The 18,630-nt window shown below is 34.0% G+C and overlaps 2 protein-coding genes across 13 annotated transcripts in view; one reads left to right on the forward strand and one right to left on the reverse strand.

Annotated features, from left to right (window-relative positions):
• The window catches only part of LOC118191969 (uncharacterized), a 205,433-nt gene that overhangs the window by 180,388 nt on the left and 6,415 nt on the right, over positions 1–18,630 (reverse strand). For 4 of the 11 annotated variants that reach the window (XM_085814031.1, XM_085814037.1, XM_085814035.1 and 1 more), the window contains exons 1-2: positions 7,737–7,877; positions 7,384–7,477 (exon numbers count right to left, since the gene is read on the reverse strand). In XM_085814031.1, coding sequence (XP_085670157.1) covers positions 7,384–7,473 — 90 coding nt within the window. In that variant the 5' untranslated portion in view covers positions 7,474–7,477; positions 7,737–7,877. Of the gene's footprint in view, positions 1–7,383; positions 7,478–7,736; positions 7,879–18,630 lie in introns of those variants that run through there. The other 7 variants (XM_085814032.1, XM_085814029.1, XM_085814033.1 and 4 more) reach the window with 3 other exon arrangements.
• Coq5 (ubiquinone biosynthesis protein COQ3, mitochondrial) overlaps positions 8,103–18,630 on the forward strand; it is a 41,500-nt gene continuing 30,972 nt past the window's right edge. Inside the window, exon 1 of one of the 2 annotated variants that reach the window (XM_035362835.2) lies at positions 8,103–8,341. In XM_035362835.2, coding sequence (XP_035218726.2) covers positions 8,164–8,341 — 178 coding nt within the window. In that variant the 5' untranslated portion in view covers positions 8,103–8,163. The remainder of the gene's footprint in view (positions 8,342–18,630) is intronic. The other variant, XM_035362836.2, reaches the window with a different exon arrangement.

Below are 18,630 nucleotides of genomic sequence, written 5' to 3' on the forward strand. Positions count from 1 at the left end.
ATAAGCATAACATCACTCTGCTATAGTTTTCACGGTACTTACGTGTTAACGCAACCGCAGCTGCAGATTTGGCAGTTTTTAAGTGTCGCCAATCTACACCTAACATTTTTGCGACAAATCATAAACTAAAGCACTTTATTTAAAATCAAAGTAGTCAATCGGATTTTGATGGAAAATGGGCCGACATAGAGTTTAACATAGATATGAATCTCATATCTATCAACCAGCAGTATATGAATCTCAGAGCTGAGCAAAATGGAATTCTGCTTCCTTCAAATTGCCTTTTGTAAGTCCCACTTGCTGATCACACTCTCTTAAACTGCATTTCCAAAATGTACATTTCTAAAGCATACGTTTATCAAAATAAAGTTTCATATCATGTGAATTGGTACTTTTTTTTTTTTTTTTTTTTTTTTTTGTAAAATATTTCACTTTTGAAAAAATAAAATTGCCATCTTCTTTTGTGTTTGTCAAATCCCAAAGACAAATTTTTGTAGCACTAAAAAATGGTGTCAAAAATCAGCAAACAACCAGGCAAAAAGGAATCCAAAAGATAACTGCATGCGAACAACAGGATTGCTCTTTATTGGCGCATCAGCGCAACTTCTGCTGCAGTGGCGTTAATATGTAAGCGCCGTTTTCACTATTCATAGAGTACAGAAATAAATGACAAAGTAATTATCCTAAATAATCCTTCACAGTTAATTATTTTTAGACTTTTTTGGTCATCTAACAAACCAAATTTAATTTTTACCAGGATGTGAAGTAAACCGGCCAGGACACCGGGATTTTGTCTGAAAACTGGGACGTCTGGCAAGCATAGTTCTAGGGCCAGTCCTGTACCTCTTCTATGCTTCCGACTTCCCAAAACCTGGCCCTAGAAATAACAGCCTTCTTGCATATTATGCTGATGACACCACTAGTACAGTTCACTTAACACCAACCATGCAATCAAGCAACTCCAGAACTACTCAAGCAGCATTGAAGAATGGTGTGCGAACTGGAAAGTCTACATCAGTTCTGATAAATATTCTGATCATTGAGCCTTGTCACAAAAAGAAAAGGAAAGCTATATCATGTCTTAAGCTCTTCAATGTTATACTTCCAATAGACTGCCAAGCAAAATATTCTAGGCATTATCATTTATAACAAACTTAATTGCAACAATCACACTAATAAAATCCTCAGTAAAGCCTGTGGTATTTTAAATTCCCTCAAGCCTCTCCTCATCAGTAATTCTGTTCTTTCTCTCAAGAAGAAAACCCCATATTATAAAGTTATCATCCATCTTATTTGTAGCTATGCTTCTCCTGCTTGAAACACCAGTAATAACTTAAACAAGATCCACTTACTTCAAAACAGAATTCTAAGGATGATCACCAAAGCTCCCTACTTTCTGCGAAATGAAGGTACCCAAAAAGACCTCAATATAGAAAGCATTAAAGATTTCATTCTCAGGCAGAACTAAAACTTCTTCTCTAAAACTGTCACCAGTGAGAAAGTGAACTAAAAAAATGTTTTCTGTTACAAAATTCTTGAAGATGACTACAGCCTGCATCATTACACCACCCATCTCTTCAAGTATAGATATTTACAGATCAGATGACTGAGGGTATGAGCTTTTTCTATTTCTCATTTCAGCTTGTGCACCCCCTTAATTCAATTTTCTCATTCTTTGTACACTTCATTCCAGTCATTCACTTTACTTCATATCTCCATATTAAGTACTACATAGTACTGGCTACCTACATTTCCTTTTATATACATAGTACTGGTTCAAAATTTTGTTTCTTTGCTTTTCATTTAATCAAATATTTTAGCTTTATCTGTGTTGTCATAGCACCTGTATCTTCATTATATCTGCACATACTGTATTATCTGTAATTTCATGCTTTCTGTATTGGATTTTCCTTTTTTGCAATCTTGTACTGCAATTTCTGCACTTTTATAATTTTCATTCGCTCACCACACCACTTGTGTTTCCCATTTTGACACCACATTCATACTCACATGCTCTTCTCACCTTATTCTCATTTAGCACTGCATTACAATTTACTCCGCAACTCTGCAACATATTTGTCCTTATTTCTAATTTTACTTATTATGAACCTGCACTTGCCATGCTCCATTTCTTGGCATTATTTCATCAACCTTGCAAGAGCTCTATTTTCCCAGGCTGAATGCTAGACTTGTTACTCACATATCAACACATCAATTGATTTGTCATTTGATAACCGGCAACATGCTATCATTACCAGATCGAGCATTAGTGGTTAAACTTTTCTACAAGTATGGCGAATCTGCAAGTATTGCATCGTGAAAGTTTTGCATGAAAAAAAGGACTGGAGATGCAAAAAATTTCATTGAATGCAGTACTGAATTTACAGTACAAAGTCCGTAATCAGGATTCGTCGGGACTTCGATTCCGGATTAGGGTTTTTTCTGAATAATAGATCATCAATTTAAATCTTGTAAGATGGCATGCAGAAATTATACTATTAAAAATATGAAACCGTAATTTATGAAATAAAAAGCAATTATTATCTAAAGAGTATCAAATTTTGCAAAAAAAAAAAAAAGGCTTAATATTTATTTGTTTACTTCATTAAACATTTCTTTCAATGTGCATATGCTTTATGTATGTGCATTCTCTACGCATGCGTAAAGTTTGTGGCTTTGAAGTCCGGATTATAGATCATTCTGGATAATGGACGTCTGGATTACGGACTTTGTACTGTACAAAGTTTTGAGGAAATGGAGTATTTGCATGATTGTCTATCAAATAGAAGACCATCCTTGAAGCGTGGACGATTGCTCCTTGAACATTGTCGATACTGCTGGCAAAACTTTGCTACATTTCACCAGTTATGGCTAGCAAAACTTTGCACTCATGTAGCAAGACAAATCTTTGCTACTCGCACACAGGCACAAATGGAATGTGACTAATAATGGTTGCTGAATGTCATGTAGACAGATGAAATCACTGTAGAGTGACGTCAATATGCAAAACAAATGCAATGTCAAACCCTCCTGACTACTTGACCAAGCCACAGCATTCTCCTCATGCGATTGTTTAGTGTGGCTCACCACGTCCTTCATTCTGGGCCTTTCTTTAAAAGCATTCTTAAAAGCATTCTTTCTTTTGAAAAGCACTGTCCTATATCCTGCCAGAAAACCTGCACAGTCACTGCAGAATGATATGTTACACTTTTGTGTGACCACATTGTGTGTGCATTGTGTACAGGAAAGACATGCGTTACTCGTCACCACATTTTGTGGAATGATGATATGCCATACACTGTACGAGAAGACAGCACTTTTTTGTTGGAATATTTCACTGAAGATCGAATCATAAGTCGAGGTTGTAAGTTATGATCATGATCACCAGACTTGAGCCTGGCAGATTTTTGGTTGGGATACTGAACGTTTCACATGTACAGACCGCTACAGCCACTTGCTTGGAAGCCACTTGGTAGAGCTAAAGATGCCATCTGACAGGTGGCATTTTTCTGGTGATCATGTTGAACATCTTTTACTTTAAAATAAATGAACAGTGCCATGTCATAGTGATCTGTCTCACTGTCTGTTTGTGTTTGCTTGATTTGCATAAAAAGTCTCAGTATGACGTGTGAGTACCCTTTTTCATTTATTTTTGGAATAATTTTTTTATACATGGGAAAAAAAAATTCCAATGTGCCTCTCATATTCGCACAGACTGAAATGTTTTTCAAGCATTACTGCATTTGCACGAATTTATGAGAAAATTTCGCCATTGCAGAATAGTTTTCAGACTAAAATGCAGTCAGTTTCTTTTAAGAGCAGTGATAAATTCTCATTTAGACCAATGTGAACTTTCTTTGAAAGAAGTGGCTATAAAACTGAAAAATTCCTTCTATGTTGGCAACTGTGTCAATTCAGCGAGTTAGAATGAAGAATACTTTATTGCAAAATCAACTCAGTTAATAGTAAGTGATAACTTAACAGAATGGGAACAAACAGAAATGAGCAGTGAAAAACTTATAATGAGTGAACCTTTCAAAGTAGTTGGTCTTCTGTGGAATAACTATGAAGATTCATTGTTTTGTGACATCCCTAATAACGACTTGATTGATCTCTGAGTAACAAGATGAAACGTACTATCAATTATGCAGAGAGTTTTCAACCCAATAGGATTCACGGAACTACTCTTATATGTGCCCTCAGGTCGGCAAATGCAGCGACAAATTTCTTGCCAAACTTTTTTTTCGAGGAAGTCCATGCTGCCATATTACTATCTAAATTTTCTGTCTACATTTCGAACTTTAAGCCTAAAATATCTCCAAAAATGCGGTTTTTGCACAGGAGAGCTGTTATGAACACGATTGCCTGAAGAATGGCTACGCACATGGTTGCCAGATTTGGCACATTCTGAAAATTGCGACACTTTAGCTCAGATGTTTGAGATAATACATTAACTACGTTGGGTAGAGTAGACTTTAAGGTACCCTTTGTATTATGGTGAAGTTGTTTGATTTATCGCCAAGCTGTTGTTTCATTTATGGTAGCCTGAATAGTTGAATGTTATGGAAACCCTATTGTGATTAATCGGGTGCATGATTCTGGGAAATTTTGAATCATGGGATGTTTTGTAAGCGTTTTTGTGGTGTGTGCTGGTTTGATTCTTTAGATGGTAGAATGGCCGAATATAGTAAGATTAATTTGAAGTTTCTGTAAGATTTGGAACGAAAGGGGAAAAGAGCTTTAACTGAGTGGTGTGTGAATGAAGGTTTACTTAGTAGCCATTATAAGTATCCTGTACGTAGAAAGGATATGCGTCTAGTCGAACGTAAAAACCATTTAGATGGATTTGAATGGGTTTGTAGGAAGAAAGGTTCAGATGGTCACTATGTGAAGTGTTCGATCAGAAAGAGTACCTGGTTTGAAAAAAGTCATTTGAGTATGATTGATATTTTGATTTTTACGTGGTTCTGGGTGTACGAAGCGAACTCGAAAATTATGGTAAATGAATACAGTCAAAAGTCGTTAATCCGGACTCGTCGGGACTTCGAAGATTCCGGATTATAGATCATCAGTTTAAATCTGGTAAAATGGCATGCAGAAATTATAAAATTAAAAATATGAAACCGTAATTTACAAAATAAAGAACAATTATGACCTAAAGGGTATCAAAATTTACAAAAAAGAAGCTTAATATTTATTTGGTTACTTTATTAAACATTTCTTTCAATGTAAGTTGTTTAAGTTGCTTCGTTTTTTATGTGATAATACATTCTCTTTAATTTTAATTAATAATTTCTTGTTCAGTTACAAAGTTCCGCTGTTCAAATCCTATAATTGCTGTGTCGAGAATACCGACTAATTTGTCAATCGAAATTTTTTCGTTTTCAATAACCTCTGTCACTTTCTTCGCTATCGGAAGCGAATTATAATGACGAGGCATTTGATTTAAATCATATCAAAGACGGAGTACATCGAGATGAAATACTACATTGAGTAAGCAATTATAAGCCAAATAAAATAAAAACATCTGCCCTTAAGATAAGGTAGTCCTGACAGATCAACTTCCAATTCATTGCACGCCGTTACGGCGTTAAAGATAAACAAACGTTAAAGTTTAGATAAACAAAGGATATGCCTTTATCCATTTTTTGCAGCAATTCCACTTTTTGTTTAATGGACTCCGAAAGATACTTTCGCTTTGTATATCCTTTACATATTAGTAAATATATATAGGAAATTCTATTTGACATAATCGAAAGTTCAAGCTTACTTTTATAAAATTGCTCTAACAGTCTGCAAAACATAATAATCCGGATCCAATTCGAAGATTAAGGAACAACGCAATCTGCAACATTAACTGAAATAGATAATTAGATAATTTTAGCTTAGCTTATCCCGTCCGTTATACATTAAATGCGCATTCGTAAACATATTTTGCGCACGCGCACACAGTAATTCGCAGCCGTAAAGGTCTTACGCGCATGCGTCGAAGCGACGCATGCGCAGAAAGTGTGTAGCTTTGAGGTCCGGATTATGGGTGTCCGAATTAACGACTTTTAACTGTATTTGCTTTTGGTAATGCTTAAATGTATAACATGTTTTTTCCTTTTTTATGTTATTTTATTGTTTGGTTTAAAATGTATTTTATTGAAATTATGTATTTTTTGTTTGTTTATATTGTAGAATTTGGTGCTCCTTTGACTTTTTAAGTGAAAATATATCGATGTGTACATGGACAAAGTAAAGGGAGTGCGCAATGCAAGTTTGTGCAATTCTGGGATTTTTTTTTAAGTGAAAATAGGTCGACGTATACATGGATAAAGTTAAAAGAGTGCACAATGCCATTTTTGTGCAATTCGAGGATTTTTTTTAAAGTTAAAATAAGTCGATGTGTACATGGATACCGAGTTTGTGCAATTGTTTGTCTTGTTATTTTGGCTTTGTGTAGCGGCGATTTTGGGCGCAAAAATCACAGCTTCGCCAGCCAAAGTAATGAGTTAAAGAATTGCACAAAATTGGTATCCATGTACCACCAAAATTCGCCAAGCGGTGCCCTAAACTATACTTTTACCACTACTTTTTCTGATTATCTACAGTTCTGGTTTCAGTATTCAGTAGAATTGCTATTTTTTTACATATTTTGAAATACATACATCTCAGTACACATGAATTTATATGCCTTTATATTTAACTATCATTTCACGGAACAATATCCATAGATTGTAAAAATGTAAATATTGGCCAGATTGTTACTTTTCTTATAAGTGAGCAGTGAATCGTTAAAAAGAACTAATTCATTTCAATGAGCGAACGGCGAATCTGTGCCAAAGCTTTATGCTTTTAGACTTTTCCTTAATCCAAATGCTTGTAGTCAAATGCTTATTTTCAAATGCTTTTTTGCATTTTCCTTAATCCAAATGCTTGTAGTCAAATGCTTTTTGGTATATTTATACCAAAAGCATTTTAAACAAGTAACAGATAACCTGTTAAATACATTCCTGTATTCGAAAATGTGTGTGATAAAACAAGAAAACACAGAAAATATGAAGCTGTTTCAATGTATGTGAGATTACCCACCCTTCATTACACTCTTATTCAAACAAGTAACAGATAACATGTTAAATACATTCCTGTACTCGAAAAGGTGTGTGATAAAACAGGAAAACACAGAAAATATGAAGCTGTTTCAATGTATGTGAGATTAGCCACCCTTTATTACACGCTTACTCTCCTCTTATTCTAATAAATTCATCTTAAAGCAACTACTTTAATTAACAATTAAAAATGAAATACTGAAATAATACAGACAACATTTACAAACATTAAAACTTTGACTGTTGCTAAAGAATTTACTTAAATAAAATAGATAAGTCAGATGCTCACCGGTGAAGATAATTCCGTGAATACATTATGATCTTCAGTATATCCACAAATAGGCCGAACGTAAGTTGTTTTAACATTTGGTAAAGGCATTTTTCTAAGGAAAATAATTTTTACGTATTGAGTAGAGTTAATCATAAAATACACTTTTTAATTTGATCTTTTTAAAATAAAATTATCACATATTCACTTCAGAATATTGCATGAATTCATATTACTAATGAAAAAAATGTCTTCACAACAACAACAGAATTTACAATTAGTGAAAGAGAATTTAATGATGAACATCGTACATGAATCATTATAAATTATGTCAAACGTAATTCAGAGAATGATGAGCAAGATTCTTTCATTACCATTGAAATAACTGAAATATAAAATTTCCTAACTTTATTTCTAAAAACGTAAACTACATTTTAAGACGTATATTGGAAATGCGTCAGCTATAGAATTTAAATGTTCCACCCTGAATACGCGCAAACGATTGGCTCGGTTCAACGAAAGCAAAAAAAAAAAAAAAATTATATGTATGTGCTTATTAGTTTTTAACTTTCTTATAAAAAGGGATTAAGTAATATTAGGATTCCCTCTCTCTCTCTCATATATATATAGATACATATATATATATATACATATATATATATATACGCATATACGTATAAGAAACTATTGACAATACATGCCAGCCAGTAACAAATTATTTGACCGTGAGCTTAAAACCTTAACCGCGTTGGAGAAGCAGACGATATTTGTATCGCTTTTACTGGCATTTCTAAGAAGAAAATGATCTGCCGAGGGATTTTAGACAGATTCTGTAAAACACTTTTTACGACAACAAATCAAAGGAATTGGCATAAGATACTGAATCAAAAATGTATGTCTACTGATGAATCACAATATACCAAACAAGCACATTTCTTTGGCTTTGAAGAAGTAACGCCGAATGAGAAGAGAGAAAAAGGTAATACCAAATTCTTATATAGCGGATTATTTGTGTATCCCCTAATTTTGAAAAACTTTCTCAGTGTCATCCTTTTTCGTATTTTGTCATGATTCATAAAGAAATTTTCTCATGTTGTCTTTATTTCAAGTGTTTCGTAATTCTAAAACTTATTAACCACAATAATTCTTTGGGAGAAAGTGCAGAATCGCCCACTGCTTGGAGCGCTTTTAAGAATTGCACATACTCGGTATCCATGTGCACATCGACCTATTTTTGCTTAAAAAAAACATCCCAGAATTACACAAAAATGGCATTGTGCACTCCCTTGACTTTATCCATGTACACATCGACCTATTTTCACTTAAAAAGTGAAAGAAAATTGACAAAAATCCAATTCTTCTTACTCTTGTAAAAAGCACCAAACAAATAAGTGTGCGATTCTGCGCTTTAGCCATTCTTTGTTCCATGTTAAAAAAAAGTTTAGAATAACAAGAACTTTGAAACTTTTATTTATTTATTTTGGTAACAATTACAGTTTTCGTTAGTGGAGGTGAAGCAAAGAGAAAAACTGTTATAGCTTATATTCTGAGTATACAAGGCATGTATGTGTGAAATGAATACAAAGCCCGCACATTAATTTATAAGTAGAACATTGCTTCTATTTTGCTTAAAATTGTTATTATTGTTAAGAAGCAGTTGTTGAAATGTTGAATCTCTCCACTTTTTAAAAGTCTTGGTTAATTTTTGGATTATGGTAACTTGGCGATTTTTTGACAAAAATTCGGTGACCAACCCTGCTACAGCAACCTGCTAGTTTTTGTTTGGACGCCATTTTGTTTTCACGAAGCAAAGGCATGTTTTTTTTTTTTTTTTTTTTTTTAACTCAACATTTTTTTTTCCTACAATCTGCTAGCTGAATTACGCTTATGCTAGAACTTTTATGGAACAAAAGTGCTTAATCATGACAAAGATTAGGTGCGAAATTGGGAGAAAGTGCAGAATCGCCCACTGCTTGCCGCGTTTTTAAGAATTGCTCATACACGGTATCATGTACGCGTTGACCTATTTTCACTTAAAAAAACATCCCAGAATTGCACACACTCTTGACTTTATCCATGTACACTGCTAAAGTCCTAGCTAGTAACCTTTATCCCCTTACCAAAATGTCGCCAAATTACCTGTTATCATATTCCAAAGATCAGCCAAAGTATTAAAAGGTTTTGAACTCATGAAGTAGTTTCAGGTAAAATAATAACATCAAATTGTATTTTTATTTGCTTTATCAAGCTGTGAAATGCAATGGGTCTGCAACTTGTACAGTTTTAGTAAGTAGTGCATGTTGTAACACGAAGTTGGTAAAGCTGCTGAATTTTAACTTGATTCAGATCCCTTGAATGGAATAGCCACATGTGTATTATTTATAATTTCTCCCATTCATAGTATGAATATGTTTTCCATAGAAAGATAATTTCCATAGGAAGTTCTCCCTAAAAGCCCCTTCCCCTTCAGCAGATCACCATTGCATGCTTTGCCTTAAACAATTACCCTAATCTAATTAGCATGCCTAATTCAAATTGCTCTTAACATATACCTATATCAAAAGTATTAACCACACTAATAATTACATTGCTTTATTCCTGTAATTTTGCTGGAACTATATTTAAAAAGAATTAGGTAATTTTTTAATGGGTTGCCAAATACCAGATGTGTGCCAAAGCATCAAATGTGGTAGCCTATTTATATCCCATAATAAAACAGCTGTGCAATGACAACACGTGTAATGTTTAATACTAATATACATCTAATATCCACAATGCAAAAGCTGTGAGCAATGCTTTGATTTTTTTTCTTTTTTTAAGCAAACACAGATTACTGTTTTTTTGGGAAATTTCCATATAAACAGCTATGTGCGCATCCTTGATATTGTGTGCATTAAACATTATATATATTCATTATACATAAAACAGCTATTCTTCTCAAGAAGCTTTATGTATCATTACAACTGCCACCATCTAGTTAGATTTCATACCAATATTTAAGTTTCGCTGTATGCAGCACTCTGTTAAGAGAAAAGAACAAAAATTAAACTGATTCACCTGATATGTATCAATATAGAAAACTTTCATTATAATGATTCTCTATGGATTAATGATGATGTTATATGAAATGGCTATTGTATTCAATATTGTCTAAAAGTCATCAAAAATCATTTAATACAGTCAAAAGTCCTTAATCCGGAATGATCTATAATCCGGACCTCAAAGCTACAAACTTTCTGCGCATGCATAAACGCATGTGCATAATATGTTTATGCATGTGCGTTTAATGTATAACAGACGGTATAAGCTAAGCTAAAATTATCTATTTCAGTTAATGTTGCAGATTGTGTTGTTCCTTAATCTTCGAATTGGATCTGGCTTATTATTTTTTACAGAGCAATTTTATCTTAGCTCTGCAAAAAAATTTTTATCTTAATTTTTGCAGAGCAAATCCGTTAGAGCAATTTTATAAAAGTAAGCTTGAACTTTCGATTATGTCAAATAGAATTTCCGATTCTGGAGCTGCCAAAGGATCTACAAAGCGAAAGCATGTTTCAATGTCCATCAAACAAAAAGTAGAATTGCTGCAAAAAATGGATAAAGGCATATCTGTCTGAAAATTATGCAAAGAGTATAACATTGGAAAGTCAAGTGTATATGACATAAGCAAAGAGAAAAAAGAGCATTTTGGATTTTTTGTGGATTCCGACACCCCACTTGCAATGAATAACAGAAAAAGGGTTCGTTATGCTAAAAGTGATGATTGAATGGGTCAGACAGCGTCGCAGCGAGGGCATGTCATTGACGGGTCCAATGGTAATGGCTCAAGCCAAGATATTTCATGAAGAAATTAACTTTAACAGAGATTGCACATATTCGAAAGGTTGGTTAACCAAATTTAAAAATTGCCATGGTATAAGACAATTAAAAATTTCAGCTGATACTGAAGCTGCTGAACAATTTACAGATGAATTCATTACTAGTGAACAATTATCTCCAGAACAAATTTACAATGCTCATGAAACTGGTCTTTTTTGGCAATATGTATCAGGAAATACCTTGGCAACCTCTACAGAAAAGGCTCCAACTGGTGTCAAAGATTCCAAAGCGAGACTAGCAATTTTAGCGTGCACAAATGCTGCAGGAACGCACAAGTGCAAACTTTTCGCAATCGACATGCAGGACCTCGAGTGTTTAAAGGAGTAACGATTTTCTCTGTTATATATCACGCAAATAAAAGAGCATGGATGACACAAGTGTTGATGAATGATTGGTTTGAAAATCACTTTATACCCGAGGCTCGACAACATTTGAATTCGGTTGGTTTACCTGATGACTCAAAAAAGGTCCTGATTGTTAAAAACTGTTTGCCGCATGCTTCACTTAAAGTTTTAGTGAAAGATAATTTATCCGTATTAATCTTCCCTCCAAATTGTACGTCTATCATTCAGCCTATGGATATGGGAATAGTGCACATGCTAAAATGCAAATATAAAGCAGCAGTTTTAAAATCCATGTTAAATTTCTTGAACAGTAGCAAGACTATTCAAGACATTTTGAAATTTTTTAGCATAAAATCTGCTGTGTGGAGCATCGCAAGATCGTGGGAGGATGTGTCTCCAGGTACGTTAAAAAACTTATGGCATAACTTATGGCCTCACCATATTTCATGGTGAGGAGGATGAAGATGATAGCCGTGAATTTGAAGGTTTTCAGACATCGCAAACTAAAGGTGAAAATTTCCAGTTACTGGATTTTGTAAAGAAATGTGGAGAAGCGGTAATAAAGGAAGATGATATAACAGAAGTTTTTCTTTGTGACGACAATGCCCCAATCAAAATCTGTAGTATGGTTCTAGATCCAGAAAATATCGCTTCCGATAGTGAAGAAAGTGACAGAGAGGTTATTGAAAACGAAAAATTTTCGATTGACAAATTAGTCGGTATTCTCAACACAGCAATTATAGGACTTGAACAGCGGAACTGAACAAGAAATTATGTCTGTTTATAGAATTCAAGAGAAAGTATTAGCACATAAAACGAAGCAACTTAAACAACTTACATTGAAAGAAATGTTTAATAAAGTAAACAAATAAATATTAAGCTTTTTTTTTTTTTTTTTTTTTTTTTTTTTATGTAAATTTTGATACCCTTTAGGTCATAATTGCTTTTTATTTCATAAATTACGGTTTCATATTTTTTATTTTATAATTTCTGCATGCCATCTTACCAGATTTAAACTGATGATCTATAATCCGGAAAAACCGATAATCCAAAAGTCGTTAATCCAGACTCGTCAGGACTTCAACGATTCCAGATTATAGATCATCAGTTTAAATCTGCCAAGATGGCATGCAGAAATTATAAAATTAAAAATATGAAACCGTAATTTATGAAATAAAGAACAATTATGTTCTAAAGCAGTGCTCCGCAACCTTTTCTCACCTGCGACGCACAAAAAATCTTTCTGGAATTTCGTGGCACACCAAAGAGTTCCGAGTTATCAAGGAAGTGCCAAAAAAATTCAAATGCTGACACACTTACAATCACACACACAACAGTGAAATATATAAAAACATTTAAAATAGACTTTATTAAGGAAAAAAATTGTCATTGTGTATTAAATACATGATAAAATATTGCAGAATGTCAAATACATGTATTTGATTGCAGCACACCGGTTGCGGAGCACTGATCTAAAGGGTATCAAAATTTACAAAAAAAAAAAAAAAATAGGCTTAATATTTATTTGTTTACTTTATTAAACATTTCTTTCAATGTAAGTTGTTTAAGTCGCTTCATTTTATGTGCTAATACTTTCTCTTTAATTCTATAAACAGACATAATTTCTTGTTCAGTTACAAAGTTCCGCTGTTCAAGTCCTATAATTGCTGTGTCGAGAATAGCGACTAATTTGTCAATCGAGATTTTTTCGTTTTCAATAACCTCTCTGTCACTTTCTTCACTATCGGAAGCGAATTATAATGACGAGGAATTTGATTTAAATCATATAAAATAAATCATATAAAATATATGACCCCCCCTCCCCGCAGAGCAGCGTGAAATTGATAAACAGATTTCGGAATGGTTAGAGAAACAAAGGATGTGAAGTATGCTCCTTCAAAATTGCTCCACATTTTAAATAAATACATTTAATTACATTATATTACATAGCAAATACACACAGCTCTTCACACTACATTCTCAAAACCCACGCCAACTCTCTCTCAAATCTAAACTTTTCTCACACAGTTGAGGGGTGCTACAATGCCCTCTATGGAAGATCTCAACATACTCCCCACGGATGACCATTCAGGACATCAAACTACCTCTTACATGAAATTATTACTTAGCATTATTCTTAGTAAACATATAATTTCTAGATTAAATAGTTCTTGCTTATAAATGAGTAATACTAAGCCTAAATTAACATATAACTATAAACAATGAATTACACAAAATTAATAACATAAATATGTACAATAACATTAAAACTTAGAGAATTCAAATGAATATAGATGAATATCAAGTTAAAGTTCAAAATTTTTCACGATACTTAACTGTCCATTGGTAACACACACAGTTTGTGAATGAGTCTCTTGAATTCACCATCAGCAATTTTTACTTTTACAACACGCACTCTGTAATCATTACCTGGGTAAATTTTGGTGATACATCCCAGTTTCCATTTTAAGGAAGGTGTGTTATCTTCCTTAATGATTACTAAGTCGTTTACTTTAATATTTGCTGAAGCACGATGCCATTTTGTGAGAACTTGAGTCAAATAGTCCTTAGACCATTTCCTCCAGAAGGACTGTGACATTTGCTGAACTAGTTTCCAATGATTGCAAAGTGTTAGAGTCTCGTCGCACACATTTGGTTCCAGAATAGCCTTTAATGATGTTCCTATTAAAAAATGACCCGGTGTAATGACGGAAAATCATCTGGATCACTTGAAATCGCTACTAATGGTCTTGAATTCAGACATGCCTCGACTTCTGCTAGATAAGTAGCAAATTCTTCAAAAGTTAGAACTTGAGAACCAATTGCTCTTCTCATATGATATTTCATAGCTTTTACCGCGGCTTCCCACAGTCCACCAAAGTGCGGCGCAGAAGGTGGATTTAAATTCCTCTTAATATCTTCCTCTATTAAGTATCTAACTACCTTTTGGTCAGAACGATATGATTTCAATTGCCTGTTGGCACCTATAAAATTAGTGCCTCAATCACTATACATTTCCTCCGGTCTTCCACGTCTAGCAGTGAATCGTTTTAGAGCTGCTATGACGGTATCCGTCGTCATGTCTCCAACTTGTTCTAAATGCACTGCCTTAGTACTAAAACATACGAAAACGCAAACGTAGATCTTCACTGTCCGAACACCGTGCCCTTTCTTCAGTTTAACTTGGAAAGGACCCGAAAAATCCACACCACATTTCGAAAAAGATCTTGTGGGATTCACTCTAGATGCTGGAAGATCGCCCATTGCTTGATATGACAGCTCACTTCTGTGTCGACAGCATGTTGCACATTTACGAATGATCTTTCGAATAGTTGCTCGTGCTTTTATAATCCAATATCTCTGCTTGATTTCTGAATGGAGCATTTGTGCTCCTCTGTGAAGATATTTATAGTGATAATATCGTATTATCAGTTCTGTAATGTAGTGTGATTTAGGCAGAATGACTGGATATTTTACATTCTGTGCGATGCTAGCATTTCTTAGTCTTCCTCCCACTCTTAGAATACCCTCATCATCTAAGAATGGATTCAACATATTGAGTTTACTGCGAGGACTCACTAGTTTTCTCCTTTTCAAATGATCGATTTCTTCACTAAATTCTTGCATTTGCACAGACTTGATTACCCAAGAATGTGCTACAGCTAGCTCTCCAGTCTGGAGAAAATTTGATTTTGTCCTTGTTATTGATGATCGTTTCACATTGGCAATAAATCTGAGACATCAATTTATAACTCGTAAAAGTTTTGTCCATGAAGAATACTTATGAAGCAGTTCATCAATCACAAAATTCTTAATCACAGTAGCAATCACAACGCATCCCTTTTTCTCAGTTTCTACTACTTCCAGTGGGATATCCTTCAGTGGATGCTGAGGGAAAAAATTATCTTTTCCTTTTTAGCCAATATGGACCACACCACCAACGATCACCTTCCAACAAACATTGAGCTAGCACACCCCTACTAACTAAATCAGCAGGATTTTCCCTTCCACTGCAATGATTCCAAGACCTGGTATCTGATTTTTCCTGCACTTCAACCACTCTATTACCGACAAACTGTTTCCATTGTTTCGCAGAACCCTTTATCCAAAACAAGACAATTAAGGAATCAGTCCAATACACAAATTTATCAATAAGATCCTTAAAAACCTCTTCCAGATACTTTCCTATTCTAGCTCCTATGACTGCTGCCATTAGTTCCAATCGTGGCAAAGTCAATTTCTTCAAAGGAGCTACTCTGCTTTTCGGCATGACAAACGACATGGAAATGTCACCTTATCATTTAAGTAATGACAATACGCTACAGCACCATAAGCTATAGGAGACACATCGCAGAATACGTGTATTTCCATTTTTTAATTTAAGTTATCACAACATACAAATAAATTTCTCGGAACTGAAATATCCTTCAGATATTTAACCTCAGAACACCAGCTAGTCCACTTGATTTTAAGGTCATCTGGCAATTTCTCATCCCAACCGATACCACGTTCCCAAATTTCCTGTAGCAAACACTTAATCCTAACTACAAATGGAGCTGTAAAACCAATTGGATCAAAAATCATTGCTGCAACATGCAAGACATAACGCTTTTTGCTCTTCAAACTCTTTAAACTATCCATTAATCTTGCTATATCTATAGAAAATTTATCATGTACTGGGTTTCAATTCAAGCCTAAAACCTTCAACTGACAATCAGAAGTACAAATATCATCGCTAAGTCCATTCTCCATCCACAATGACCTCAGTTTCTCAGAATTAGTTTTTAATTTTCGCAAAATCATACTTGCATCCTTTAAAATCGACACAGCTTCAGAAGACAGCTTAAATGCCTCTTCAACACTATTTCTGCCAAAATATAAATCATCTACATACAGTAAAGAGTTCAACATTTCAACACATTCGGGTTTATTATTCCTGTACTGCTTTAAGTGCTTTTCTATTGTTGCACTTAAAATAAATAGCGATGACTTACAACCAAATGGCAAACGTGTCATACGCATTATTTTGTGGTCTTCATTTGTATTTTCTGATAACCGCAAGAATTTTAAAAATTTTCTATCCTCTTCTGAAATTCCAACCAACAAAAATGCTTTCTCTATATCAGCACAAAATGCAATTTTGAATTTCCTAAAATTTAAAATAACATCCAGTACACTGGGATTCAAATTCAGCCCAGTCTCTAAATAATCATTCAAAGAGAGATTTAGTTTCGCTTTCGAACTACAATTGAAAACCACGCGATCTTTAGTAGTATCCTTATCGGTTCTCACAACTGCTCTATGTGGCATGAAATATTCCTTCGCATCCCTAGAACATTCTTCAATTATTCCTTTACTCTGTTGATCTTTAATTATGTCCTTGTATTCATTCGCCAACCACTCATTATTTTCGAAATTGTTTTTTAAGTCCTCAAGTCTTTTTTTAGCAAGACAAAAGTTATTTTTTAAATCCGTTGGCTTTATTCCCCATAACAAACAAGTTTCGTATCTTCCATCTACAAACCTCAAATTATCTTCAAATTGTTTTATCAAATTCTCATCTGCAATTGATAACTTATTAGAATCTGTAATTCCTAATGATTCTAAATTCCATAGCATCTGCATATCAGTGCCAATGCAAAAATTTGTCGAAACTATGTTTCCTCAAATTTCATCCTCAGAATTATTTTGTATGCCCTGGAGTGTAAGGCCAAAAATAGTTTGTATGCAGTTTAGCGTTTTGGTTATTTTTTCTACTTTCGACTCTTTAATGACATCCCAAAAATAATCTGCTCCTATTAAAATTTGAATACCTTCATCTGAATCCATGCATGCCTCAGCTAAATTTAAACCCTTTTGCTGAAAAATATTTTGAATATTTATATTGGGAAAAACAATGGGTGCGGCAGTAATCATTTCAGTAACTAATGCTTCTATCTCAATATATTTCTTAGGATCGTTTCTATTTCTCAATGTTAATTTTACTACACTGTAAGTTTTATTTATGGCTTTCGCGGACCCAAAAGCATAAACTGACAATCTTTCCTTTCGAATGGTTTTAAGGCTAAGGGCATCTGCCGAAGATTTTGTTATCCAAGATCTTTCACTCCCATTATCCATTAACACCTGACATAGTTTAAAGTTTCCTTTCGAACAAGCCAAGACAGTACAAGTTTGCAGTAAAGCACTGCCATTTGACCCCCGCTGAGAGGAGCTGCACTGAGTCACCGCGTTTGAATTCTCTTTTCCCCCTTTGACTTCAGCTAATTTATTACCTTTTTCACGTAGCAAGGAGTGGTGAGCTAAGCTGTTTCAGTTCTTGCATGGGTTGAGTTTAGTTTTACAGAGTCGTGCTAAATGGAATTTTGAGAAACAGCGAAAGCATCGATTATCTCTTTGTAATCTATTTTTCCTTTCCGCAACATTTCCAAATTTGCAAAATTCATGTTCTTTGCTATTACAAAATATACAGTTTCTTTTAACATTAGTAGTATAACTAGCAGTTGATATATTCCTATTAGTATTAAGCCTTTTATTTTCAAATTTCCTAGAATTACTTTTATATTCATTACCAAAATTATGATAATTTTCAGTTTTACTACTAAATAAATATGTCCTTTCCCTAGACCGTATCTCTTTGTCTAGAAAGGTAAATAGATCCTTAAAATTCCAATCACTATCTGGATACGCTCTATTGAATTCTAAAACAAGTTCCTTTGGAATTCTTTCTAACAAAATGGAAATCAATAAAGTGCTGAAAGATTTTGTTTCAACTCCTAACGACTCTAAACTTCTAATTTGAGTATCAGCTTTGTCAAACAACTTTCTCAATCCAGCTAAATCATTTATACTTCTAATAATAGGAATTTTAAGTAACTCATTCAAATGTGTCTGTATAAGAGTATTCTTATTACCAAATCTACCTTTTAATATATCCAAAGCAGAATCATAATTTTCTTCTGTTAACGCAAAACCACTTATACAATTAGATGCCGTACCCCCTAAATATGACCTTAAATAATTAAATTTATCTATCTTTGTAAGA

Source organism: Stegodyphus dumicola, chromosome 3 (assembly GCF_044657685.1).
Source record: "Stegodyphus dumicola isolate Sdum_Otavi_A_Nest chromosome 3, ASM4465768v1".
Taxonomy (NCBI): domain Eukaryota; kingdom Metazoa; phylum Arthropoda; class Arachnida; order Araneae; family Eresidae; genus Stegodyphus; species Stegodyphus dumicola.